General features: G+C 44.0%; 1 protein-coding gene and 1 non-coding gene across 26 annotated transcripts in view; one reads left to right on the top strand and one right to left on the bottom strand.

Annotated features, from left to right (window-relative positions):
* The window catches only part of LOC145518407 (BOLA class I histocompatibility antigen, alpha chain BL3-7-like), a 63,582-nt gene that overhangs the window by 20,688 nt on the left and 23,260 nt on the right, over positions 1-19,634 (bottom strand). For 8 of the 25 annotated variants that reach the window (XM_081522900.1, XM_081522893.1, XM_081522891.1 and 5 more), the window contains 7 exons: positions 16,599-16,895; positions 14,391-14,666; positions 13,291-13,566; positions 13,070-13,174; positions 12,606-12,669; positions 12,231-12,268; positions 6,694-8,558 (listed from right to left, as the gene is read on the bottom strand). In XM_081522900.1, the coding sequence (XP_081379026.1) occupies positions 12,241-12,268; positions 12,606-12,669; positions 13,070-13,174; positions 13,291-13,566; positions 14,391-14,666; positions 16,599-16,830 (981 nt within the window). In that variant the 5' untranslated portion in view covers positions 16,831-16,895 and the 3' untranslated portion in view covers positions 6,694-8,558; positions 12,231-12,240. Of the gene's footprint in view, positions 1-4,505; positions 5,217-6,693; positions 8,559-9,117; positions 11,562-12,230; positions 12,269-12,568; positions 12,670-13,069; positions 13,175-13,290; positions 13,567-14,390; positions 14,667-16,598; positions 16,896-19,634 lie in introns of those variants that run through there. The other 17 variants (XR_014062864.1, XR_014062866.1, XR_014062868.1 and 14 more) reach the window with 8 other exon arrangements.
* On the top strand, positions 3,461-3,542 carry TRNAS-UGA (transfer RNA serine (anticodon UGA)). Its single transcript has one exon. It is a non-coding gene; the product is annotated as a tRNA-Ser (tRNA).

Here is a 19,634-nt window from a genome sequence, read left to right as displayed (position 1 = left end):
GAATGGCCGTGTTTAACAATTCCTGGAACCTCTCATTTGTTTGACCTGTGCAATAAAAGCTTGGTGATAATAGAGGCTAAGTGGAAGCTCATGAAATAGCCTTTGAACCTTAGCCAGGATAGAAAATTAAAACGATTTTATATCTCAAGGGTAATGAAAGAGTTTAATGCCTCCTTTGAATACATAAGAGATGTGGACTGGAGGGTGGTCCAAACATATTAGCAGTTAATTTGCCAGTGTGGTTCTTGCAAAAATTGGATGGATCATGGTAGATGACAGTGAACTGCTAAGAACTTAACTCGAATTAGCTTAATTGCAGCAGATGAGCCGAATGTGATTTTTTTTTTAATTAATTTATTTTTGACTGCACTGCTGAGCAGGCTTTTCTCTAGTTGCGCCAAGCGGGGGTTACTCTCCATTTGTGGTCCGCGGACTTCTCATTGTGTGGGTTTCTCTTGTTTCAGAGCACGGGCTCTAGGGGGCGCAGGCTCGGTAGTTTTGGCGCATAGGCTTAGCTGCTCCGCGCATGTGGGATCTTCCTGGACCAGAGATGGAACCCATGTCCCCTGCATTGGCAGGTGGGCTCTTAACCACTGGACCACCAGAGAAATCCTGCAATTGATTATACTGTTACTCTTCCATCCTGGAAATATCACGGATTGATCTTGATCTGGGCTGACTTGTATTCCAGGTAGGATTTTGCCCTTGCTTCCCACAGAGCGTCACTCAGAACTATTATTCAAGGGCTCACATAGTAATGTAAGTATAGAGGTTATACTTCTAGTCATTGGAGCTGAGTGATGGAGAGAACATTAAATTCCACTGGGCCCCCATTAAAAATAACAATATTTGCTTGTTTGGAGGTTCTAGCAGGGGAGTGCAGCTACTCGTAATACCCTTGACCAAAGACCGGCCCTCTTCTATCAGGGATGGTCATGCTCTTCGACCATGCATGCAGCTTCGGGAGGGATGCACATATAGCAGTGAAGGGGAGAGGGGACTCCCTCTTAACCAGCCAGATCAGCTGAATCAACCCTGGCGATAAATGAGGTGACAGATGTCAAAACTGGATTGCCCTCACATCCAAAATAATACCAATATTCATTCACATTATTGTGGCAGGACTCTTTCAGTCACAAGTTAACAGTTTTAGCTGAAGAGATTAAACGTGTTGATTTACCTGAGAGGGCAAGGATGGGGCTAACTTGAGACATGACTTGATCCAGGGACTCAAACTTGTCGTCAGATCTCTCTGTTCTTAGGGAAAGTACCCAAGGTCATCTCTAACCTCCCTCACACTGCCCCACTTAAACAACTTAAGCAGAAAGATAAACCTCTTTCTCATTGTGTCCCTATATAAAGGACCAGAGACAGTTATCCTTGGACCAATCCCTGTTGCTAGGCAGATGTGGTACACTGTGGTTACACCCTGATTGGTCAGGTCTGGGTCATGTGCATCCCTTGGTACGTAATAATACTTCCTAAGTTATTTAAGGTCATACTGATTATTAAACCATGTCACTATTAAATAAAAAGACTCTTGAGAATTCTTTGGTCCATGAGAAAAGTGAGGGAACATTAACTATTAGCAAAGTTGGCTTTCTTTTCATTTCTTTACCTTTAGTTTCTAGCTAACAACATTTGACTCTTTTAATCACAAAATTACTGGGCGGTAAACAGACTCTAAGATCCTCCCCTAAATCTTCATCTTCTGGCATCCATGCCCATGTGTAACTTTTACCCTTAGAGTATAAGCTGTAGATAGTGACTTACTGATACCAAATAGAATCCAAGAACTGGGTGATGGAATATTTACTTGGGGATGACCAGGGACAGGATATGAGGGAACTGGGATCAGTTGTCTCAGTTCAGTTGTCCAAGCCAGGCTGGGAAAGCAGAAATTCCCGGTGAAAACCACTGTCAAGTGACCCTGCATTCCTTTTCCATCTAAGGAGTTCCTCCTCTGGATCTCATCCTTCACAGTCTCTGCCGTCAGACTGGAGGAGGAAGAGGGAGAGGCCACTGCTGCTGCTGCTGCTGCTAAGTCGCTTCAGTCGTGTCCGACTCTGTGCGACCCCATAGACGGCCACTAGTAGTGACTAAACGACAGCAAGGACTGTTGTATATTGGTTTGAAATTATTTCAGATCCCTTTTCAGATCTTCCACCTTAAGTGGAGTCATTTTAATCCACTTGTTTATGGCAAAGAGCAAAAAAAAATTTTTCTTCGAAGTACAGTTGTTTTGATTTAAGAATGAACTAAATTGTGAAGGATGTCATGTCCTCTGCTGTTGACTGACAAGAACTTAGCAGCCCAGTTGCTGAGAGGCTTGCTGGGGACTGACTGATAAGAATATGTGCAGGAACAACTATGACAAAGGGACAGCTGGAATATAAAAAACCAAGAGATAGGGAAGACTATCTGAGAGTTTCAGTCAGGGCAAAACTATCCTTTGTAGATCTAGCTCTCTGAAGGTATTGAGACACTTGCTCCTGCTTTGGCCAAGGCACCCCTTTGGTCGGCAGTGATATCCAACCATGCAGCAGTCTCAGGAAGGAAAGGGACAAGAGTTACCGCTCCACTGAGGCCCTCGTTATTGGCAGAGACACAAGCCATGCAATGTCCCTGGAGCGATAACCCTCAGAGCAGGCTCCTGTGCCTGCCAACGTAAGGGCCAACGTTCCCTAGCCACACGCTCCAGGAAAACCTTCTCTCCCGAGAAACCAAACTGCTATAAAAGATGCACCTCACAGTATATTTAGACATTATCTCTGTCATATTTCCTTGCCTAGAACAACAGTGTAGTTAATCATTTGTTTGGAGTATTTTATTAGCTTATTAAAAGACATTATCCTGTATGCTATTGGCTTTTGAAATTATTATGATTTTCACAGTGAACCTCTGTTAAATAAACTACTGGCAAAGACAATCTCAATCTCTGAGCACAGTTTGCCACTTCCAGAATAAATCATAAAACAAACAAGGAATCTGATCTGTAGTGAAAACAGGAAGTGTAGAAACAAAGACTTCCAAACCTAGCACCTGGTGAGTCCCAGGGCTGGAAAGATTAGGAGGGTAAGTCTCCAATCTCCCCGTGCTGCGCCTGGGACCCAGCTCCCCTTACTTTACTTTAGAATAATGTCCCACCCAGGAGCCCACAGTGGTGACACTGAAACCGGATCTCTGTTCATATCAGAACAGATCACCACAGCCACACACTCCTAGGAAGTCCTATTCTCTCGACAAGTATTAATTCAGTGTGTGTAGCAGAAACCCAAATAATAGTGATCTAAACAGGATGGAAGAGTTTCCCATGATAGTGAGGCAGGCAGTTCCAGGACTGCTAGAGGGGTTCTGTACCACGAAGGTATCCAGGCATCCAGGGTTACTACTGACCTACCTTCCTTCTCTGCTTTTCCGGGGGTGGTGCCCTTACTGGGATGACCCAAGGCACCTGAAAGTAGTTGTGGCCAAGTGGTTAAGGCGATGGACTTGAAATCCATTGGGGTTTCCCTGCACAGGTTCGAACTCTGCCAACTATGGTTTTATCCACACAAGGAAGGTACCGAAGACTCTCCCTTTCATGCCACAATCAACTGAAACCGCTCGGCAGTCAGTCAAGACACTCTTGGGTCAAACAACCTGCCCTCCAGTTCCATTTGGTCTTGGTCATCTGGTGGCTCAGAAGGTAAGAATCCGCCTGCAATGCAGTAGACCTAGGTTTGATTCCTGGGTTGGGAAGATCACCTGGAGGAGGGCATGGCAACTCACTCCAATATTCTTGCCTGGAGAATCCCCATGGACAGAGGAACCTAGCAGACTATAGTCCATAGGGCCGTAACGAGTCGGACATGACTGAGCAAATATGCACAAGGTACCTAAGACCATGTTCAGGGTCCATAAGCAACCAGGGAGAGCAGGAGAGGAGGAGAGTGGAAGCCCTTTAAAGGCAAAATGGAAAACTTAGTATCTAGGTCATCATATTGATCATAATTTAGTCACACAGACATGGTTAAATTCAAGGAAGGCTGGAGAATGGATAGTGTTTAATCTAGGTGACTTTGTTCTCCAATAAAACCATTATTATGGAATAAGGATGATTTTTGTTACACTTGGTAAATTTTTAAAAATCAAGAATGTCATAATTTTTATTATCTTAAACTAAATCAGATTTGTCTGTAAAAAAATGGAATATTTTCAGAATATATTTTAAGTTGAAAAACAAAGGTACAGATAGAACGTGTAGTAAAATGACACCTGATAAAAAGGGAAATCTCCCTCTATAACACTATAGAAACCGGCAACAGTGGTTGGGTCCAGGAAAAAAATTTGGAAAAACTGTAGATGGATAGGGGAGAAAAATTTACTTTTCACTGTATACACTTTTTATTATTTGAGATTTTTCAACCTTGTGCGTGTGATAGCTTACGGTGAACAATGTCGGATTCGTGATCTCTGAAGATTTAACTTTGGGACCAGAGACCAAGCTTGACCACTCAGGGCTCTTGTGTGGCAGAAGTTTTATTACAGTGAAAAGGGGCAGAGAAAGTTTCTAACATAGACATCAGAAGGCGGCCAGAGAGTGCCCCCCTCACTAGTGTAGCAAGGAAATTATATACTTTTTAAATTAGCTATTACAATAAATCAAAAGAATGTCTCAAGGTTGTAAAAATTTTACCAGACTCACTCTGACAATTTACATTTTAGGATAACAGGATTAGAACTTAACAATAGAAAGATCCTACCAGACCCACTCCCATAATATACATTCTAAGATATCAGGATTAATAAGAAGGTTTTCAGGAAGGAGAAACTGTCCTCAAGTAGCATACATTGTTGTTATATAATCCCTAGTACAGGGTTTAAACTGAGTTATTTAAGGAATGTAGAGGAAAAAAAAAAGTTTGTCGTTTCCTCAAGAACCCCAGATCTCTCCTGGGTTGCTGCAGGAAGCCTTTCTCTAGTTGCAGAGAGTGAGGGCTATTCTCTAGTTGCGGTGCTTCGACTTCTCATTGCAGTGGCTCCTCTTGTTGTGGAGCACAGGCTCTAGGATGCGTGGGCTCAGTAGTCGCGGCACACCGGCCTAGTTGCTCTGTGGCATGTGGGATCTTCTTGGACCAGAGATCGAACAGGTGGCCCTCATGTTGCAAGGCGGATTCTTAACTGCTGGACAACCAGGGAAGCCTGTATGTCTTCTTTGGAGAAATGTCTTCTGCCTATTTTTTGGTTGGGAATTTGTTTCATGATATTGAGTTGTATGAGTTGTTTGTATATTTTGTATATTAACTTCTTGTCAATTACATCCTTTGCAAATATTTTCTCCCATTCTGCAGGCTATCTTTTTCATTTCATTAATGGTCTCCTTTGCTATCCAAAAGCTTTTAAGTTTGACTAGGCCCCACACAATTGCACTCATCTCACACGCTAGTAAAGTAATGCTCAAAATTCTCCAAGCCAGGCTTCAGCAATATGTGAACTGTGAACTTCCAGATGTTCAAGCTGAATTTAGAAAAGGCAGAGGAACCAGAGATCAAACTGCCAACATCTGGTGGATCATCGAAAAAGCAAGAGAGTTCCAGAAAAACATCTATTTCTGCTTTATTGACTATGCCAAAGCCTCTGACTGTGTGGATCACAATAAACTGGAAAATTCTGAAAGAGATGGGAATACCAGACCACCTGACCTGCCTCTTAAGAAACCTGTATGCAGGTCAGGAAGCAACAGTTAGAACTGGACATGGAACAACAGGCTGGTTCCAAATAGGAAAAGGAGTACGTCAAGGCTGTATATTGTCACCCTGCTTATTTAACTTATATGCAGAGTACATCATGAGAAACGCTGGGCTGGATGAAGCACAAGCTGGAATCAAGATAGCAAGGAGAAATATCAGTAATCTCAGATATGCAGATGACACCACCCTTATGGCAGAAAGCGAAGAAGAACTAAAGAGCCTCCTGATGAAAGTGAAAGAGGAGAGTGAAAAAGTTGGCTTAAAGCTCAACATTCAGAAAACTAAGATCATGGCATCTGGTCCCATCACTTCATAGCCAACAGATGAGGAAACAGCAGAAACAGTGGCTAAATTTATTTTTTTGGGCTCCAAAATCATTGCAGATGGTGACTGCAGCCATGAAATTAAAAGACACTTACTCCCTGGAAGGAAAGTTATGACCAACCTAGACAGTATATTAAAAAGCAGAGACATTACTTTGCCAACAAAGGTCCATCTAGTCAAGGCTATGGTTTTTCCAGTGGTCATGTATGGATGTGAGAAAGCTGAGCGCCGAAGAATTGATGCTTTTCAACTGTAATGTTGGAGAAGACTCTTGAGAGAGTCATTTGGACTGCAAGGAGATCCAACCAGTCCATCCTAAAGGAGATCAGTCCTGGGTGTTCATTGGAAGGACTGATGCTGAAATTGAAACTCCAATACTTTGGCCACCTGATTCGAAGGGCTGACTCATTTGAAAAGACCCTAATGCTGGGAAGGATTGGGGGCAGGAGGAGAAGGGGACGACAGAGGATGAGATGGTTGGATGGCATCACCTACTCAATGGACATGAGTTTGGGTAAACTCTGGGAGTTGGCGATGGACAGGGAGGTGCCGGAGTCCTGCTCCAGCTGGTCCAGGGGTTCCCTCAGGATGGACGGCGTCGGCGAAGAGAAGAGAAGACACAGCGAGACTAGGCAGGTGTGAAGCAGCATCTGCGTCTGAGCTTTATGTTTCAAAGGGAGCTTTTGTATCTTGAGTTGTAGAGTCATGCCAAATCAGCTTAACGGGTCCGAAGTTTTTGACCCTTATTGAAACCAGGATATTTTTGTATATATCTTATTTGCAAAGCTCTTAAGTTGTTTACATTATCTTCTGGCCTGGAGGCCTGCTAACATGTTTATGACTCTTTAGTGATAAGGGTTGATTAGCCAAAACACTTGTTTTTTAAAGAACACAGGTACAGTGGATTATGACAAAGAAAGGATTCATTAACTCAAAGGTTTAAAGTAAAACCTGTTTTTTGTAATCTATCTTTTGCCTTAAGCTTAACAGAAAAGAATGTGGTCCCATAAGGTCATGGTACAGCAAGCTGAAACAATGTAGCGCAAGTCAGTTCTTTAATAAAAATCACCAGCTAGATTAACAACTCTTATTATTTTTATATTAAGGCTAAACCTTTATTTATATAAGTCTCTAACTATTATACCTTTATTATACAGGCTCAAGATGTTAATAGCAAAAACATAGCAAGTAAATATATACCGAATAACAGTTTTAGAGAGTAGTATTTCTTATGTTTTCCAATAGGCTTTCTTCCCCTCGAAGGGTTCTGTGCCCATTGGGACCTTTTGTGCTTACAGGCTCTCAATGCTGTTTATTGTTGAGGAGCAGTCATGCACATTAGCTCTAAAGGCACAGGCACATTTATCAAGCAAACTAAGATGTTAACAAGAGTTTAGATTAAAATACTCTATTTTATGGATAATCTTATAGAGTGCTGCCATTTGGGGGGCATGTCGATTAGAGTTTTAAATTGACCTGGTTAGGAAAGGATCAGGGAAGGCCTTCTGCCTAAGTCACAGAAATTAGGGAGCAGTCTATTATAGCAAGCATCAGAAAGATATCATCTTTAAGGTGAGCGCTGAGGCAGCTTATCGAAATCCCTGAGGCCTGAGTTGCTTTGCTCGTCAGGTCTTCTCCTCATGACCTTGTCATGGGTGGGATCTCATGTGCTGGCTCCTGGCAGGGAGGCCTGGTGTGCTTCGGTTCATGGGGTCGCAAAGAGTCGGACATTACTGAGCGACTGAACAGAGTAATCTAAGAAAACACTGCTACGATCTATGTCCAAGTATATTTTGCTTATAGTCTCTTCTAAGAGACATATGGTGTCAAGTATTGCATTTAGTTCTTTAAACCATTTAAAATTTATTTTTGCATATGTTGTGAGGGAATGCTCTAATTTCATTGATTTACATGTAGCTGTCCAGCTTTCCCATGCGCTGGGAAGTTTTTGATTATTGATTCAGTCTTCTTACCTGTTATTGATCTGTTCAGCTATTCTGTTTCTTCATGATTTTGTCTTGGTAGGTTGTGTATACCCACTTCTTCTAGCTCCTCCAGTTTGTTTGCTGTATAATCATTCACAGTCGTCTTTCATACTCCTTTGTATTTCTGTGATATCAGCTGCAACATGCAAGAGTCTTGAAAGACAGAGACTACATCCTTCCATGAGAGAGGAAAACTCAGTTCCCCAAATATACAGCTGGGAAAGATGAGGCACTCTTAAGTCACATGACACTTGCTGAGCTGTGACTCTGGACATAATGACACATATTTGCTGGGTGTGTACACAAGGCATTTGGCAAAGGTGGTGAGTGGCAGTAGTGACATTCAGTTGCCAACAGCAATAGTGGTAGCAGTTCTAGCCACATAGTTGAGTGTCCAGCATCAGGGGTGTCGTGGTAACAAAGGCAACTATGCCCAGCAACAGAGCAGTGGTTCCTGTATGTAATTCAGTTTAGAAAAACATCAAGAATTTTGTTCCTGAATATGCTGACTCAGACCCTGAAATAAAATGAGCCAAATATGTAAGCATATGTACACACAAACACACATATATACATGTTTAAATTAGAAAAACTTGGGATTCCATTGATTGCACCAAGAAGTAAGTGAGAAGTCAATGCAGGGAATAGTTTCAGAGAGTAAGGATTCAGAGCTGATAACCACTTCCTCAGTTTTCCATCCCAGGGTAGGGCAAACAACATAAATGTCCCAGCAGATGTCTTGCTTTTTCTTCCCAGGAAAAAAAACAACATTTAATTGTGGATTTAAGACACTTCCCCAACCTGAGTGCTCCGATCACTGACCTTTGTCAGTCGTCCTCAACCTGGCTAAGACCTAAGACTGCTTATAGCTACTGCTGCAAAACACTCGGGCCTCTCCGTAGACCCACCATCTCAGAAAGCTGAGCACAGAGCCCAAGACTTGCTTATTCAACAAGCCCTAAGGTGAGGCTGATGAACAGCCATGTGGGAATCCTGCTCTACGTTTTTACTACTAAATGTGTGCTCTGAAGGTGAGCAGCATCAGCACCAACCTTGTTGTAAGTTCAGATTCTTACATTCTACTTTGGACCACAGGAACTTAATGAGATGTCCAGGGAATTCTCGGGCACAGGTAAGTCGGGGACTCCCTGGTCTCTGTGCTGTCTAGACGTGTGTCAGAATCGTGCAGTCTGCTCAGGTGCGTGATCCGATCAGACTATAGAGTGCTGTGAGGTCCAGGGTTCAGTCCTTGTTCCTTCCTCCTCTAATCCCTCTCAGCAGTCCTCAGATTATAAATAGCATTTATACGGCGTCACTTCCAAAATCTATTTCTCCACCCAAAACATCTCTCCTAAACTCCAAATGTGTGTCCCAACTGACAACCTAACTTGAATCTCTAATAGGCATCCAAATTCAGCATTTCCTCAACTGAATACCCATATTTTTTTGTTGTTGTTTAGTTGCTAAGTCGTGTCCAACTCTTTTGTGACCCCATGGACTGTGACCCACCAGGCTTCTCTATCCATGGGATTTTCCAGGCAAGAATATTGGAATGGGTTGCCATTTCCTTCTTCAGAGAATCTTCCAGACCCAGGGATCGAACCCACGACTCTTGGGTCTCCTGCACTGGCAGGCGGATTCTTTACCACTGAGCCACTTCCACAGTCTGAAAGTCTGGGAGTCCTCTTTCTCACAACTCAGACTTAATCCATTAGGAAATGCTGTAAAGTCCATCTTTAGATATATCCAGTTCTAGTCACTCTGTAATATTTTTCCCTGCCCACACATGAGACAAGCACCAACATTTCCAACCTGGACCCTGCACTATTTCTACAGTCTCCACTACTGCCTTGTTCACCCTTCACTTCTCAACTCTGTCCTCAGCACAGCAGCCAGACTGAGGCTTCTAAAAAGAAGTCATACCAGGTCCCTCTTCTCCCAAAACTGTTTTGGAGCACTACGTCTTCCTCAGAGAAAATCAATCCAATATTCTCAAAGCCCACATGATCTGGGCGCACATGAGACCTCATCTGAATTCTTTGCTCTACCAGCCACACCTGCCTCTTCACTCTTCCTTGAACACAGACACTCTCCTGCCCCCGTGCATTTGCACTGAAGCTCCTCTGCCTGGAGAGAACTTCTCCCAGACATCCTTGTGGCCATTCCCTCATGTCCTTGACATCTTTACTCAAAGGTCACCTTCTCAATGAGGCCCACTGACCACCCTAGTAACACAGCCACCTTCCCTGTCCCCACACACTCATACTCTGGGTCACCTTCCTCAGAGCACTTACCAACCTCTAAGGGAAACACTCCCTTACTCACTAGGCTCATAATGCACACTCTGCCCCTTCTCACTAGAACAAGCTCCACAAGCCAGTAACTTTGCCTGATTTTGGTTTTCTGAAATTGTTTAGATGCAAAAATAATGTGTGATGTATCTAACATAACACACAGATCGGGTGAATGAATGATAAGTGGACAGCACCTCCGTATTGTGTCAGACTCTGTGCGACCCCATGGAATGTAGCCCACCAGGCTCCTTTGTCCATGGGATTTTCCAGGCAAGAATACTGGAGTGGGTTGCCATTTCCTTCTCAAAGGGATCTTCCTGACCCAGGGATCAAACCCGGGTCTCCTGCATTGTGGGTAGATTCTTTACCATCTGAGTCACCAGGGAAGTCTATATTCTAAAGGCAGTATCTTTATTAATGCAGCCTAAGGCCACATGCTGTCTTGCGGCAGCTACAGCACAACGTTTACTCTAACTGGAGTCAATGCTGCCTTGCTTTTCTCACAAGTGCTGCTCTCCCTTGCTCTCCTAGCTCCTTCCTCCCACAGCAACCCTCCTGCACACCACAGCACACAAATTCATGTCCCACTCAAGAAAGCAATGTTCCTTGACCTATGGGTCCTATTTCCCAAACCAATGCAAATCTAAATTAGACTCAGTTTTGTAAATCCATGAGCCTGGATTTGAGCCAGCACTAGCACTTCTAGAGCTAAGAGCACAGAAAACAGCCTTGGAAGGGGGGTAAGAGCTGGATGAGTCATTTCTGTAGGCCACAGACACTACGGTGAGCAGGGCCCCCCTGAGCCTTGTGGGGACAACGACAGGCAAAAATTACTCCTGCTCCTGTAGAGATGGGGACACCTAGAGGAAATTAAGACTAGAATTCATATGCAAGAACAAGAAGAGGTGTAATTCTCTATAGAAATAAAGAAGAAGAAAAAATCAACACCTAAAAGACGAGGACTGAGGACCAGACCCAGTCCTGAGCCCTGGTTGACCCAGCCACATAAGGTCCTCACTGCCCGCAGTCCAGAAGACAAGACAAGGTTCAGGTGATGTCTCAGTCCTTGTGATCACAGGTCCTGGTGAGACAAGGTTCTACTGAAGAGACAAGGACAAAGGAGTTGAGAAGATGAGAACAGCAGCGACCATATCAAAGCCCATGATGCTCTGACTGGGCCCAGGCCCCGTCCACACTCAGCTCCTCACAGCCTTCTCCTGCTCCACCTGCAACAGAGTCAGCATAGCAAACACACAGATTTTAAAAGGTTCTCAGCACTTTCATTCATTTCTCACAAAATTTAAGAATCTTCCTATCCTTTAATTAACCCACCAACCTCACCTCATGACAAGAATCAGAAAAAACAAATTCAGGACTCCCCTGGTGGTCCAGTGGTTAAGAATCCACCTGCCAATGCAGGAGACACAGGTTCGATCCCTGCCCCGGGAAGATTCCACATGCCATGGAGCAATTAAGTCTTTGCGCCACTACTACTGAACAGAAACCACTGTAATGAGAAGCCCATGCACCAGAACTAGAAAAAGCCAGTGGCAGCAACAAAGACTCAGGGCCAAAGATAAATAAGTAAATAGAAAAAATGAATTCATATCCAGATTCCTATTTTCAGTAAGGAGTAAGAAGTTGCAATTCAGTGTAACATGGAGTTAAGACAAGGATGGAGATTGCCCAGCCCCACCTCGTCTGGAACAGGAAAGCAGATCAGGGAAGAGAACACAGGTCAGGGTGGGGAGGGGGCATGGTGGGCAGGGGTGGGCCTGTCTCCCCACCTCCTCCCTTTATGCCAATAGGAGCACAGACACATTCAGACACAGCTGCAGAGAGGGGAGTTGGGGGATCTGACGTCACAAAGGAGGAGGGTGGGGGCATAAACAAACCTTGTATCACTCAGCTCCAGACAAAGCCATTCTCTAGACTGTGAAAGAAAATAATCAGGAACAAATTCAGGTCAATCATCATAAGTAGTCATTCTCAATAGACCCCCCTCATGCTCAAAATGTCTCATCAAAGAGTCTCCACCACCCAGTGTGTCCCCTCTGCCCCAAGTTCTCTCCCATTGGGGGTCCCTTAAGAGTCTCACTTTTAGGATCAGTGAGAGCATCAGAGGCCAGAGCACTGTTGCTGCCTGGGGGAGAACAACCTGGCGGGAGTCCAGAGATGGGGCTAAAGAAGGAATCATGGGGTGGGTGAGTCCCCCATCGGCTCCCATCTGCACTATTTCAAGGATCTCAGGGTGTGCCATCAGACCCTACCTGTGCTTGGTACTTGCAGTCTGAGAGTAGATCCTATTTTTTCCTTTTGGAGAGTAACAATATCCTGTGAGAAGCCAGGCAGAAGACAGGTCATGAGCCCCTAGAGAAACTACCTAGTCCCAGACCTCAGGGAAGTTTCCAGAACTGTGACTGAAAACCCAGGGCAGGACCAAAACCATGAAGAAAGTAGGTGTGCAGGGCCTGAACCAACCACCTGCCCAGAGGCCTGTCCTCACTGTGACCTTCCCTGACCTTCAATGTCCCCATCAACAGATTCATCACATTGATGCTGGTCTCCATTTTCACATGTGCCTTACAAAGAATAAGTGCAAGCAAAAAGCCCCAGACTTACCAAGCACATGTGTGTGGAGGTAACTTTCCAGTAATGAGGCAGGCAAACTTCTACCTGGGCTTGAAACCCCCAGTGAGACAAGAAAACTCAGATCCCTCCCTCCCTTCCCTACCTGAGCGCTTCTTCATCCAGATCACAGCTCCAGCCACCACAGCCACCATGAGGAGAACCAGGCCAACAATGATGCCCATGATGGGGACGGAGGGCTGAGGAGGTTCTGTGGAAGAAAGGGAAGGGGCTCTGACCTCAGGCATGAATCCTAACCTTGCTGAAGTTCTCCTGAAGGCTCCTGATTACCTGATAATAAGGTTGACCATCCATCCCCCTCCTTACCCCATCTCAGGGTGAGGGGCTCCTGAAGCCCCTCGTGCTGCACATGACACGTGTATCTCTGCTCCTCTCCAGAAGGCACCACCAGGGCCGCCCACTTCTGGAAGGTTCCGTCTCCTGAAGGCCTGGTCTCCACAAGCTCCATGTCCTGGGTCTGGTCCTCCCCATTGCGTTGCCAGGTCAGTGAGATCTCCTCAGGGTAGAAGCCCAGGGCCCAGCACCTCAGGGTGACCTCATGGTCAGAGATGCGGTGATGAGTCATGTATGTTTTGGGAGGCTCTGTGGTACACAAAGCAGGGAGGGCTCAGGCAAGGGTTTATTGTGTAGCATCGACTCCAAAGACCAAGCCACCACAACTCCCAATGGCTCATCTGCCAACCAGTGGGAGAAAGGGAACTTCCTCTATCCGAGGGTAGAGGGACCCACAGTAAGCTGAGCCAGCTTCAAGACAAGGGTGTGGGAACTCAGTCTAACGTTCTCCTCCAGAATAAGAGCCCCTTCAAAGACTCTCGACTCTTTTAGCAAGTCTTTGGTCAATGTTTTCTAGATACAGGTGTGTTATCTAGCAGCAAAGTACCAAAAGGATGAAAAATCTCCAAGATTCTATGAAGCAGCTCTGTGTCCTCCTGAGAGTAGTTTCCCTGGCACTAATAAGAATAAGTGGCTCAGGGAACTTCCCTGGTGGTCCAGTGGTTAAGACTCCATGCTTCCACTGCAGGGGGTTTGGGTTCAATTCCTGGTCAGGAAAGTAAGAGTCTACATACCATGAGGTGTGGTCAAAAGAAAACCAAAACCAAAAATCCAACATTGTCAATCAACTATACTACAGGAAAATAAATTTTAAAAAAACAAAAAATAAAGAATGGGTGGATCAGACAGCACTGCCCAGGAAACTCAAGACAGGAAGTCCCCCCACTCCACATCTGTGACTTGTAGGAAAGTCATCATCAGCACATTGGCCCCAGCCATCCCACATTAAATATCTCACACCCCTGTGCTGGGTCAGTTCTGGAGGAGACACCCTCACCCACACTCTGCACAGAAAATGGCCCAAGCTGGGGATGGGGGAAGGGCTGAATGGGTGGGCTGTGGGAAGTCATTACCAGTGCGGTTCAAGCTCTCCCCTCCAAACGTCAAGTATCTCCACAACCACAGGATGCACTCCTTCTCCAAGTAGTTCTTGTCTCTCTCTATGAAGTTCCCACTGGCCTCCCATTTTTGTTTGGTGTATTGAGCAATGAATGTGGCTGCTGTGTATTGCAGAGGGTCCATATGCAAGCTCAGGTAGTCCTCACCATCATAGCCATACTGCCAGTGCCACGTGGTCCTGCCATCCTCCAGGAGCTCACAGCCGTAGGTGAACTGGAGGGTGTGGGGACCTGCCCAGCCCCAGGACAGTGGTGTCAGTCAGTGTCAGTTAGGCACCGTCTGCCCCCAAGGCCTCCCATCCATGGTTCCAGTCCCCCATACCTTCCCATCTCTTATCTTCTCCTTAGAGGACATTCAAATTCCATAGACAAACTAGTTTTGCCCTAGTAACGATCTCTTTTACTTACAGTCAGTTCTGCTGTGAGGAATGGTCTATGGTCAATTCCAGGAGGTATTGAAAAGGCTATGGATTGGGAGTTACAGATTTGAACTCTGCCATGAACTGTGTAATCTGGGCAAGTTATTCATTCTACATTTATCTTGTATAAATGGAGGGTTAGATTATGACCTAACAGGTCTCTTGTAGGCTAACAGCCTCAGATTCTAAGCTCAAGTTCCTGAAAACAGGACCACACTACACAGCATTAACACAGGAGGGCACAATTTACTGAGTAGTTTTCCTTGAAAGCTATGGACCAAATTTTATCCCTCTAATATTCATATGTTGAACCCCTAACCCTTGATGTAACTGTATTCGGAGATTCTAGGAAGTAATTAAGTTTAAATGAGGTCATGACAGTGGCGCCCTAATCCAACAGCGACAAGAGGGGTTAAGGAGATCTCTCCCTCACTCCATGGGCACACACCAAGGAAAGCGAGAATGTGGCCAACTACAAGCCAGGAAGTGAGCCCTCACCACAGAGAACCCTGCTGAACCTTGACCTTGGACTTTCCAGTCTCTAGAACAGTCAGAAGATAAATTTCTGGTGCTTAAATCATGCAGTCTGTGGTATTTTGTCATGGTAGGCCAAGCAGACTAATATTCATACTGTTGTTGTTTAATCACTAAGTCAGGTCACTTGCTGTTTAGTCACTAAGCTGTGTCTGACTCTTTTGCAACCCAAGTTAGCTACTTAAAGGACAACAACAACATGAGACACTAGAGAAAGCAAATAGCATCAACAAGCCCAAACTGCTGAAAAACTTCTCAAATGAATTTCAAAGTCAAATATGAATAAATCTGAGATCACTGCAGCCTGGATTCGCCACACGTGCTTCTGGGTTTCCACAGATTCCCAGATCAAGTTCCTCGTCTAACACTTGCATACTCTAACTTTATTGTGTACCATCACTCTCTTCTTACACTGTGAGCCCTTGAAAGGCAGGGTCTACATCAGTGCCTGTAAAGTAACCATCAGATAAACCTTTGTTGAATTCATGTTCCTAGAAGGATCAACTGGTAAAAGCTGAGATGCCTCAGCATTTCGCTTGAATTATACTTCTCCCTGGCTTACGCCTTGATTGGGCTTCAAGGCCCTTTACAAACTTGTTTCAACAGACCTAAACTCTCAAGACACATTAACCAGAAATGATTAAATTTCAATCCATCCCCCTGTTCAATTTCCTACCGCTTGGAACATCTTTTATGTTCTTCACAGACCTAAGTAATACACATCCACCAGGTTCTATATCAAGTTCTGCCTCATTCATGAAACTCCGATCACTGGGGTATCTCATCTACGAATCTCAGCAAACTATGGCATTTAAGGAGGCTCCTGTCTTTGACATCTCTCGGTATGCAGTGAAGGGTCAATAAACTTTTCAGACGTGTGAGTACCTTCCCATATGAATTATAAGCTCTTTGAAGACAAACGTCAGTTTACACTTTTCTGGATCCCCATTTCTAGCACTCAAAAGCTACATGTTCAGCATATATCCATGACCCAATAAAACTGCTTAATTAATCTATTATGAATTCTTGTCACACAGACCCTACGCCATTGTGACCAGACCAGCTCAGCTTTCGTTCTCAAGTGATAACTTGTACACGTTCTTCTGCCCCAGCCTGACCCTAAGGGAACACTTGTCAAGAGCCTTTCACCCCTGGGGATTGGTATAAAGTGACAAGCACCACTTCCCTCTGCTTTCTCTGAGGCACCTACTTGTTTGCTTTTGTGCCAGCGCTCTGTTCAGACCATCCTCCTTGGTTTGGTTGTAATATTGCTGCACATTCCTCAGATTTAAGTGAAAAATCTTCATCCGACTTGTGAAGATCTTGGTCTCATCATCAAAGTAACTTGGCTCCTCCCTCAACCAATGAACACAAGACTTTGCCTTCATCTCTTCACTGTCATAGCGAATGAAGGGCTGGTTATCCACGAAGCCAAAAGCCATAAATGAAGGGACTCCTGGACCCGGTTCAGACACAACTGAGTAGAAATACTGCAGAGAGTGTGACCCTGAGGTGAGAACAAGCGACAGTGGGTCAGAGCGAGCTCCAGAATTTACTGCGTGAGGATCTAGAGAATGAGCATGTGTCTAATAGGAGACATGGCGCACAGCATAAAACAATGAAAAGACAATTACAACCCTCTGCATAAGTGAATTTAAATTCCACACAGAGTACGCACTGGGAGAATTTGAATAAATAAATATACACACATATGTATACACATATAAATATATATGTATGCACTATACAAATATTTATATGTATGTAACAACAACAATATATTTACATATATACAGAGTAAGATTGATTTACTTTAAGGAATTAGCTCATGTAATTTTACAGGGCTGGCAAGTCCAAATCTGCAGGGCAGAGCTGCATGCTGGATACCTAAGGAAGACACGATATTGCAGCTTATGTCCAAAGGCAGTCTGAAAGTAGAATTCACTCTTCCTCAGGAGACCTGTCTTCCCCTTAAGGCCTTCAACTTATCAGATAAGGCCTACCCACATTACCAACTAGGGCAGTAGTCCCCAACCTTTTTGGAACCAGTTTCATGGAAGACAATTTTTCCATGGCCCCAGGGTGGGGGAGATGAACGAAGTGTGAGTTTTTAAAAATTGAAGTACAGTTGCTTTACAACATTGTGTTGGTTTCAAGTGTACAGCACAGTGACTCAGTATTTTGAAAGATTACATTCCATAACAGATTAAAGATAGTGGGTATAATTTCCTGTGCTATACAACAAATCCTTGTTGCCTATCTACTTTACTTACAGTAGTTTGTATCTACTAATCCCATATCCCTAATTTGTCCCTCCTCTCTGTTCTCTCCTCTTTGTAATCTCAAATTTGATTTCTACGTCTGTGAGTCTTTCTGTTTTGTAGGTACGTTCATTTGTATTATTTTTAGATTCCATAAATAAGTAATCTCAATTAGTATTTTTCTTTGTCTGACATTTCACTAAATATATTTTCTAGGTCTAGTCACACTGCTACAAATGGCAGTTAAAATACATACATATTAGTTTATACATTAATTTATGAAGTTATAGAGAAGTTGAACATAATTCCATGTTTATCTGCCAGCTGAATTCATTCTTCTGTAAATTACTTATTCATAGCATTTCTAATAGCATTGTTCTTTTTTCAGAAGAACCTCTGCACTTCAACAACTTGACACGGGCTCCTTCTCTGATGAATAAAGTCCTTCTCACTGTGAACGGACTCTGACCCCACTCAGATCTAGACTCCATTAAGAAGCACCTGCTGAGTTGAGAAGTCATTCCTGAGGACCCAGAGGACATGCAAGCCAGCAGCCCCTGTCTGCTCTCTGCTGATCCCTACTGTGACCCTGCAGCTAACAGGGGCTATGCAGGAAGCAAGGCTGTGGTTAGATGTTCAGACACTGAACTCGAGGGAATGACTGTGGAAAGGGAAAACAACAAAAACAACAGCAAAAGGAAGACACTGAGTACAAACTCCCCTTTGTTCTTTCAAAGGCTCAGCCAAACAGCCATAGGCTGGGTGACTTTCCATTTAGGCAGACAGTATAAATATGGAAATATTTACACCATCCTCCTATTAAAGCACTCACCATACTACTTATGCCTACACAGAAATTGTTTCCTAAAAATTGTCATTGTGTTGGAGCATTTCCTCTGTGGTCTGCTGTTATTTCTTTAAGTCTTTTAACAACTGTATGAAGTAAAACGCTTAAATTCCATGTTAGAGGTGAGAAAACTGAAGCTTAGTAGCAAAGCTTTATTTAGAACCCATTTCTCCTTCTCTCTTGCTCATAAATAGGTAACACTTAAAAAAATTCACCCTGCCAGGTATGTTTCAGATATGTCTGCTGCTGCCGCCAAGTCGCTTCAGTCGTGTCCGACTCTGTGCGACCCCATATACGGCAGCTCACCAGGGTCCGCCGTCCCTACGATTCTCCAGGCAAGAATATTGGAGTGGGTTGCCATTTCCTTCTCCAGTGTGTGAAAGTGAAGTCGCTCAGTCGTGTCCGACTCTTAGTGACCCCATGGACTGTAGCCTACCAGGCTCCTCCGTCCATGGGATTTTCCAGGCAAGAGTACTGGAGTGGGGTGCCATTGCCTTCTCCTCAGATATGTCAATTCACATGAATTCAGATATGTCAAGAATTTGTTTCATTTTCCATGAGTTTTTACTTGCTGGTCTGGAAACATTTTACCCAGTAATTAAGCCATGAGTCAGGCTTTCCTACTGGCTCTCTTGGTATACTTCTAGAGTCTGGAGTGCAATAGCTGCTGAGCAACTGTGTTAGGAGACCTGTGGCTGGGAACAATGGTTTTGCAAAAAATTAATCTGCATACAGGGAAATACAAAAATTGTAGCTTAGTGGGTGGTGAGAGTTTTGCATACTGTTCCTATGGGGTTTTCCTGCATAAGCCATATTTAAACAAATACTTCAGTGAAGCCCTTTCTCCATATGAATAAAAGATGAATGTGTGTGCCACGTTATTTTCTTTCAGCTCTGTCATTAATCAAGCTTGTGATCAATTTTTTTTAAGTTATTTAAAATATTTTGTCTCATCTTTTTGGATTTGTTTCTGTAAATTTGTATACTCTACAGAATGTATTGGTATAATGGAACATGTGCATGCTTTCTAAATAAATAAACACACTTTAAATTGTAAAGAAAGATGATCTAAAACCTTGGATACCATCCACCCCAAATTTTTGTTTCTGGCTGTGCCTTTGCCCTTCGAAAGACTTTA

The sequence above is a fragment of the Giraffa tippelskirchi genome, chromosome 8 (assembly GCF_054371585.1).
Source record: "Giraffa tippelskirchi isolate mGirTip1 chromosome 8, T2T-mGirTip1v1.2.pri, whole genome shotgun sequence".
Classification (NCBI taxonomy): Eukaryota; Metazoa; Chordata; class Mammalia; order Artiodactyla; family Giraffidae; genus Giraffa; species Giraffa tippelskirchi.
This window is presented reverse-complemented; position numbering and strand designations above follow the sequence as displayed.